This window comes from Cupressus sempervirens, chromosome 1 (assembly GCF_028749045.1).
Source record: "Cupressus sempervirens isolate cs-2001-9-10 chromosome 1, ASM2874904v1, whole genome shotgun sequence".
In the NCBI taxonomy this organism is placed as follows: Eukaryota; Viridiplantae; Streptophyta; class Pinopsida; order Cupressales; family Cupressaceae; genus Cupressus; species Cupressus sempervirens.
In genome coordinates, this window is record NC_143118.1 from 428903734 (window position 1) to 428912727 (window position 8994).

Consider the following 8994-nt stretch of genomic DNA (forward strand, 5'->3'; position numbering starts at 1 on the left):
TGACTCTTTTTATTGTTGAACCTACAAGAACCTAGGGGCTCTTAGAGATGAGTGCAGAGGAGAGGGAAGAATATGTTAGATGTAAGTTTGGAGGATTTTAGTGATTTCTTAGCACTTTAATTCAAGAAGGTTTTCTTTATTGTAAGCAAACACTTGATACATCTACATTAGAAATATTTGTGATTGCAAATATTGGGCCATTGAAGCACCATCTAAATAATCACATCTATATAGTGGGTCATATTGTTAATGGGGTGATGATTGCTAAGAGGTTTCTTACTAATGCCTAATCTTCCTATATATTTGATATGGGAGCTCCTACTTTGTGAGACTATGAACTTGCAATCTTTTTGAAGAAATAAAAATTGATCATATTTTATTAGTTACCATTTTCTTTTCCAATTTCCCAAGTTTGAATGCTTACATGATTCAATTGTGGTTGAGTAATTGGTATGGTAACAATTTTTTGTTATTGTGGGTGTAAGATGATAATTTTCTCTTTTTCTATAATTATCTTCCTAACAACTCTAACATCGAAGGTTTAATCCATTGAGTTCTAGTAATTTAAAAAAACATCATGTTGTATTCCACTGCTCTAATAGAGAGGGTTTAATCATTAGTAGGTATAGGATAATTTAGGTGCTCACTTTAACTGTTATTTGGACTTGGGATTTTATACCTTTGATTATTGTTGGTCTGATCTCTGAGCCTCACCAACTCAAGATGAAATTCTAGCAGTGTTATGCAAGATGCGAATAAGTTGATGTTAGGTGCTACCCAATATCATACATTGAAATTTTTAGCCTCATATGTTTTAAACTTTTCAAAGCATAATAGGCAATGCAATCCAATGATCTTTTGGGAGGTGCAGCCTACTAATATCTTTTAGAGGAAAAACACTTAGTTGTGAAGTAGGAAGTTCCTTTTTTGTAGATGTCAAATGTTGCATTTTTAGAAAAATACTTTTAACTTGAAAACTTTTATTCTAAGTGCAACATAACCAGGAAACTAGAGAAATATAAAAATGAGAAGATTTGGCTTCCCTCATCTATTACGAGTTCTAATTATTCCCTCTGCTATGAGGGTGAAATTTTCTTGCCCCTTATGTTGTTTACATCCCTTAGCAGGGTTTGGGTCAAGTAGACATTCCTTCATACCAATTGCATTTAGGGCTACGCTAAAGGAAAAAACCAAAATATCTACTCAAACCAGGCCTTGTTAAGGAAGGCAATGACATACAAAAGCTTAAGCCTAATAAAAATTTGAGCTCTTGTATACATTCAAAATCAGAGTGCTCAGGAACTATCTATATTTAGGTTCAATTCTATAGTAGCAGACATTCTATAATTTTCATTTGTATTAATAATTCAAAAGAAAGTTGTGTTAATCAAGAAAGGATTTAATTCAATTAGGTAGAGACAATCGCCACACATGATGAGGCAGATCTGGCATCTAATTGCCATCAAATCAAGGATGATATGTCATTATTAGCCGCTTATGAGTTACGAGAGAGATAGATTTTCTTGAATGAACTCAATCAAATAAGGGGAACATGATATTGCATCAGCATAAAGGTGCAATATAATAGTACAACACATAAATGAGGTCAAACATGATATAACAAAAACATTATTTTCTGTGATTTTCAATCAGCTATTCTGCATTCTTGTCATTGTATATCATTTTTGATGAAATAGATCTCAATTCAATACTTTCTAAGTAAAGCCAAAATCATGCAAAGACTATTGTGAATATGACCATGAATATGGTTCATTTTTCAGATTATTGAAGGGTTTATTTTCATGTTGGAATTGATTCTTGACTCTTGCCTTCTAAAATGCTTGTTGATTCTCAATAATATAACTATTCTCTAATATTAATCTGGGAAGCGTTTTGAATGAATGGGAAACCAGAGTAAGCTTGTTGCTCAATAGCCACATATGAAGTATGGATTTTGATGTTTTTATATCTCAAAATTGTGGCATAAGTGCTTTGTTGTCTTTGCAGGGCTATTTTTGGATCTGATGCTTTTTTAAAATACAGTATATAAAAAATTGTTTATATTCATATTTTGTTTATAATTTGTAATTATTCATTGGTGGAGTAAGTAAATCCCCTTTTCTAATTTGTGAATACTTGTGACTTGGTGATTACTTGCAAAGTCTCCCAATTTTTTTGTTTGATAGTGCCCCGTGATTTAATGCTTGAATCAGTACCATGATAATACATTTGTGGAACTTGTTAATTGGATGGAAATATTAAAATTATTTAGTTGTTTATATGTATTTTTTTTGCAATTGCAAATATTAAAATTACACAAACCTCTTCTTTATTAGTGTAGTCTTTAGATAAGTTGATCTTCATTTATTTGAAGCAATTGCTACTTCATAATTATCTTCATGGAACTTTTATTCTTTCATAAATTATAACAAAATCATCTATGCGTAGTAGTTGCATATTTCTCCATCTATTGAAAAATTGTCCTCCTTTGACATGGATCGATGTTTTGTATACATCTCTAACCACATAAACATCTCCAAGACAAGAGGGAATGTGAGAACTTTTGGAATGTAATTGCATTTTGGCAAGTGCACAATGCTTATGCAAGTTTGATTATGAATGTTACAACCTTTACTCTAAAATGCTTTTTGTTAATTTTCTCTCATTATATTTGTTCATTATTTATATAGGGTTGATGGCTTTGGTAACTTTGCCAATATGTGATTGTGGTGCTGACCTTGTATTAATGAAGACCTAATGGTAGAGAGTAATCCTAGGTGCAAATTTTTGTGTTCTCCAAATAGACGGAAGGTTGTTACTAATTTTTAAAAATGTAATAACTAAATCTTGTGGCAAGCACTAATGTAGATTTGAAATGTAGGGGGACAATGGCTGCTGATTCTTTCGGTGCATTGATGATGCCCCATCTACATCGACCGCATCTAAATGTATAGAAGATAGAAAGGAATAATTACATGTTGTGCAAGGTTCGAGATACTACTGCTAACGAGATTGTTTCCATTATGTTTCTACAATGTGTTAATTGTGTTCTAATTGTTATAATTAGACTATTGGGTGTGGTTGTTTGGGACCATATGCATAAATACGGTTAAAAGACAAATATTGGAGATAAGTTTTTTATAACTTTGTATCCCTGATGGTGGATAAATTTTTTAATGACATGACCATTTTTTTGTTTTGAACTTATGATCGTGGAGTCTAATTTTTTTATATTCTCAGGAGTATTTTATTGTGTATAAATTTTTTATGATTATATCTATTTGTTTTAAAAAAGAGAATAAAATAAAAATGAAAATAAATTAACTTATTTACAATAATTGAAAAAACAAATAAAAATTAAAAATAAATTAAAACAAATAAAATTTTCAATTTTTTTTTAAAAATATAAACTTAAACTTATTCCAGTTCCAATTTTGTACAACCAAAGAAGAGTTTAACATATTGCCAACCAAATTTCATCGAACTGAAATTGTCATTTCTCATTTCCATTCTACATTCCCATTTTCAATTCTAATTTCCAATTCCTATATGTACAACCAAACCGACCCTTAGATAAGCATGGTCAACAAATAAAACGTTCCTCCCATCCTTCAAATCTATGTCATATTCCAATTTGAGAACTTGCACTGCTCCACACAATAAAACGTCCTTCCAAATCTCTCACCTTCCACACTTTACCTACGCATTTCAGTTTAATGTTGCCTACCACGTTCAATTAATTACAAATAAATTGACATTCTTATTCATAATCACTATTTATGAATTTCAATCACTTTTAGTAAGAAAGGTCAAATGTCCATCTAGAGTAGATGGACGTTGCCATCATCTTCCCCTTTCACACTTCACGTGAGACATTTCACACTACTATTTCTCCCTCCTCGTCTGCAAAATGAGCTAACTTCATTTGCACTCGCAACATCAGATATCACGATGGGATTGCAAGAGCGCCTCATGAGTTGTAAAGGTCGGTTCATCTCTTTCTTGTTCTTTACTTCTCTGTTTCGTATTGACGCAATTTCATCCAATGATTTCCAAGATCAGAAGCAGATTGACGCCCAAGCTTTGCTCCAGTTTAAAATGTCTGTGACAATAGACCCAACTTGTTCTCTATCTAATTGGGTAGCTGAAAATTATGTTTGCAATTGGACTGGAATAAGCTGTGATGACAATGAACGGGTAGTGAGCGCGGTCCTCAAATACAAGGCCCTGAGTGGCCAAATTCCCCCTCATCTCGGCAACCTGTCCTTTCTTACAACTCTCGACCTCTCTAACAATTTCTTGTCTGGTCCCGTTCCCCAGCAATTTGGTAAGCTAGAGAAGCTGCAGTACCTTAACTTGGGTGGAAATCATTTGCAAGGTTCAATTCCTCCTAGCTTGCGTGCATGCACTCGTCTGCTGCAATTCAGATTGCAAAACAATTTCTTGACTGGCAGCATACCGGCAGAGCTGAGCTCTTTGCACAACTTGGGAAGACTCATGCTCGGTTCGAACAATTTGACAGGTGTCATCCCACAACAGTTGATAAACTGTTCTGCTCTCAAAACCTTGCATCTTGGTTGGAACCTTCTAACTGGACGGATTCCGTCTAAACTCGGTGCTCTCAGTGATTTAAGAGTACTGAACCTGGAAAGCAACCGGTTATCTGGAGAAATTCCCAAGTCTATAAGTAATTGTACAAGATTGCATTACCTGTATCTAAGCAGTAATGGGCTTGAAGGATCAATTCCAGAGGATATAGGCTATAACCTGCCCAGACTGCAAGAGATTTCCCTGAGAACCAATAATCTTATTGGCAGGCTGCCTAAATCTATAGGGAATTGTTCGGGGCTCCATATTCTTCGCACAGGCTATAACAAGCTAAGCGGAGTGCTGCCCCGAGAGTTGGGGACGCTGAGTCGCCTACAAGTTCTTGGGCTCAGTGTGAACCGCTTCCACGGAGATGTTTTTTCTTTTCTCTTGAACTTTACACAACTACGGGAAGTTCATCTCGCTAACAATATGTTCGAGGGCTTCATTCCAGCCAACATTGGCCTCAAGCTCACTGAGTTACAAATTCTTGCTGCTGGAGGAAATTTATTCAGTGCGGTGATCCCAAAGTCTTTGGGCAATTGTTCTCAGCTCTCGCTTCTTTCTCTCGGTGACAATCGGCTAACTGGTGCGATTCCTCAAGAATTTGGACTGCTAACCGCTCTGAAAGGAATATATCTGTGGCGTAATAATTTGTCAAATGGAAGCTCCGCCACAAAGTCTGTTCTTGGTATTCTTACCAACTGCTCGAACCTCACAAATGTCGATCTCTCCCAAAACCATTTCAGTGGCACTTTGTCAGGGGGCATAGGAAAACTCTCTCCCGGCCTATCAAAACTATGGTTGGGTAGCAACAATTTCACTGGCAATATACCGGAAGAAATTGGTAACCTTATTGGGTTGACCTCTCTTTCTCTTGTCGATAATAATCTAATCGGCAAAATTCCAAAGCCACTGGGCCTTCTGAAGAATCTCCAGGATTTGGACTTGAACTTGAACACATTACAAGGAAGCATTCCACCAGAGTTTAGCAGATTGGTAAATTTAGAAAATTTACGGCTTGGGCTGAATAATCTCTCCGGAGAAATTCCTTCATCAATGAGCAGTCTACAACAACTGAGGAAACTGGACCTCAGCTACAATGAGCTAACAGGAAGAATACCGGCGGCCATTGGACAATGTTTCCGTCTGGAGATGATTGACCTCTCACACAATGGCTTTACAGGAGATATCCCTGTGGAGATCTCTAGTCTCCACTCACTGACTTTCTACCTCAACTTTTCACACAATTCATTGACAGGAAGATTGCCTTCACTTGGAGTAATGCAACATATTCAAGCCATAGATTTATCTGCTAATAAACTCTCTGGACACATACCTGGAGATATTGGGAGTTGCGTGGGACTGCAATACCTGGACGTTAGGGAAAACAAATTGAACGGAATGGTGCCAACATCAATAGGACAGCTCAAAAGCCTTGAGGTTATTGACTTATCATTCAATAAACTATCAGGGCCAGTGCCACCCTCTATTGCAAACCTCAGTATGCTCTGGTTTTTAAATTTCTCCTATAACAACTTGAACGGATCAGTTCCAAACCAAGGAGCTTTCAGAAATCTTAGCGCAACATCATTTTTGCACAATCCAGGGTTATGTGCACCCTCGGGCTGGCTGAATTTGCCAAATTGCACAAGCCCTGCAGGGATCCACTCAGGTGGGTTTAACAGGAAGGTTGTTGTATGTGTTTCAATTGTCATTTTTTTGGCTTTGTGCTGCCTTGTGGGTGCATTCTACATATTCTTCAGAAAGACCAAAAGGGATCCATTCACAAATAGTTTATTGGGAAAAGGCTTCATGCAAATTTCTAGCCAGGAGCTTCACACAGCAACCGAAGGATTTAGTGCTTCTAATTTGCTAGGGGCGGGTAGCTTTGGGTCAGTTTACCGAGGATTGTTATCTGATAATACATTGGTAGCAGTTAAGGTATTTCATCAGGACCCTCAAACTTCATACAGGAATTTCTATAGAGAGCGTAGAATACTGAGCAAAATCAGACACCGTAATCTGGTGAAAGTCTTGTCCTGTTGCTCAACACCGGAACTCAGAGCTTTGATACTAGAGTTCATGTCAAAGGGAAGCCTTGAACAACAACTGCACCAAGGTTGCGTGTTGTCTTTACAGATGAGATTGAACATCGCACTAGATGTGGCACACGCAATGGCATATGTGCACCATGATTGCTGTCCTCCTGTTGTTCACTGTGACTTGAAGCCCTCAAATGTTTTAATGGATGAGAACATGACTGCCCATGTAGCAGATTTTGGGATTGCCCGTCTAATGATTTCCACCGATTCTGCAAACAGTAGCAGCACATCTAAGGCGAAGGGAACAGTAGGCTATCTTGCTCCAGGTAAGTATGATCAAGTCCAAGCTTGTGTTAAAACCCTTTTTTTTAGTAGCTTTACTTTGTCCACTTTATTATTTACTTTATGGATGTGTTGCTAATAAGAACGGTGAAATGCCATGAGCTACTGTAGAATATGGATTGGGAGCACAAATCACGACCAAGATCGATGTTTACGGTTTTGGAGTGCTCGTCCTTGAAATGGTGACAAGAAAGAGGCCCACTGACGAGATGTTCAGTGGAAACAAAACATTGCCAAATTGGGTGAGAAGAGCATTTCCTGAAGCAGTGGAGGAAGTGGTGGACAGAGAAATGCTTATTGATGACTTGTGTGTGGAGGTATCAGCACAGCAGGGCAACAACAAGGTAGTTAGTTTGATTGGAATGGCGTTGCAATGCACGAGATACAGTCCAGGGGAAAGACCGACAATGAGAGAGGTGGAGGGCGCGCTTGAAAGGATTGTTTATGGCACATCATATGGCAATTTAGAAGACCGTCCATCAGTGTCGAGTTTATTAACTCCAGTCGGGGGATTAGGCCATCCAAATATAGGCGCATCATCTTCGTCTATATGATATTCAAGGGAAGCAATTTGAGTTACTGAAGAACCTTCTCAAGTATTTTATGTATATCTGTTTTTCAAGTACATATTTTGGAATCTTTTATTGGTCGATAGGCTAGGTGTATCTTGTCTAGTTATATCTTCTAAAAGGTATTGCTGCAAATGCCTTGTCTCCTCTCCTGCTCAGTATTCGGGTAGCTCTTGAAACAACCCTATTTTTTCATCTACTTTTCTTTGTTCTGAAAAGCTTGAAACAGCGGCAGTAGATCGAAGGGATTAATTATTAGTTATGCGGTTTTATGCATAGTTGTTTTATATATCCTATTAATTAGTACAGGATTTGGATTACACTTAGAGATTTTTTCTTAGTCTTCTTACTATTTGAATTTATGGGTTCCCTAATAGTAGTGCTGCTGTTTAAAAATTATAAATAGTAGGCTAAAAAGTAAAACTAAAGAGATGTAAAGTAATTATTGTTTAGGATTCAATATACTAGAGTGTTGAAAGATGAGGTAAGAAATCAATTTTCTTACTCATCTTCTTTCTTGTCCTCTCCCACCTTCTCTTACATATAATTCAATATACTAGTGTGCTGAAAGGGGTAGGAAATCAAAGTTTTCTTTTTTTCCTCCTCTTCTTCTTCTTGCACCTCCTTTTTCTCCTTTCCTTCGTCTTCTTTGTCCTCTTATTCTTATTCTTCCTCTTCTTCCTCCTCCTCCTCCTCCTCCTCTCCTTCCTTGTCATCCTCTCTCCCTCTCTCCCTCTCTCCCCTTCTTCTTCCTTATTGTCTTCTTCTTCTTCTTATTTAATGAAATGTTTTGTTGCTATATATTTAGTTTGTATAGAACATTAAAAACATGTATCAAGTCTAAATCTCCCTTGTAAATGTGAAAATATTTTTAATAATAGTGGAAGGTTGTAATAGTGAGAAACTTAAATTCCTTTTGTTGAAAATGTTGTCTTTATTTTCTTGTGGTGTCTTGATTGATTAAAAAAAAGTCCTTCCAAGTTGTCCATTACCAAATTGGAGAATCATAAATATTCCTCTCCTTAACCTATTCTCTTTCCCTCTCTCTTTCACTCTCAATATTCCTCTTTGTAACCTCTTCCCTTCTTCCTTTGTGAGCTCTCCCTCCATCCCTTCATCCCTCTCCCTTACCCTATCTATCCCTCCCCTAAATCATTGCACCTACAATTAGCTAATAAATTAAGAATATTTTATGTAATGAAATAAAGAAAGATGTGATTCTAAAATATGAGTAAATACACAATTATATATTTTAACAATAGATTTCAAATAATCATTAACATAAGTCATTAAGTGTAAACTTATATTCTTAAATGATTATTTTTATTGTTTAGATATTACTATAAGTAGTTTTAATTTTTTTGAATATTTACTTCAATTTCCCACACTTAAATATAAAAATAGCTAGTTTATATTGTAGTAGATTACCAAAGATAATTAGAAAGAGAACT

The 8994-nt window shown here is 36.4% G+C and overlaps 1 protein-coding gene across 1 annotated transcript; it reads left to right on the top strand.

The window, feature by feature from the left end:
* The first annotated feature begins 3899 nt into the window (after window positions 1–3899).
* Window positions 3900–7626, top strand: LOC149578107 (uncharacterized). The gene is made up of 2 exons (XM_089797250.1): window positions 3900–6958; window positions 7086–7626. The coding sequence occupies exons 1-2, from the start codon at window positions 3952–3954 to the stop codon at window positions 7526–7528; spliced, it is 3450 nt and encodes a 1149-aa protein (XP_089653376.1). The 5' UTR covers window positions 3900–3951; the 3' UTR covers window positions 7529–7626.
* Window positions 7627–8994: the final 1368 nt, after the last annotated feature.

What these genes read in the sequence shown, in the direction of transcription:
- LOC149578107 (XM_089797250.1), top strand. Translation starts at nt 3,952, where the DNA reads ATGGGATTGCAAGAGCGCCTCATGAGTTGTAAAGGTCGGTTCATCTCT. An exon ending in AGTAGGCTATCTTGCTCCAG is followed by an intron (nt 6,959 to 7,085) that starts GTAAGTATGATC and finishes GAGCTACTGTAG; the next exon opens with AATATGGATTGGGAGCACAA.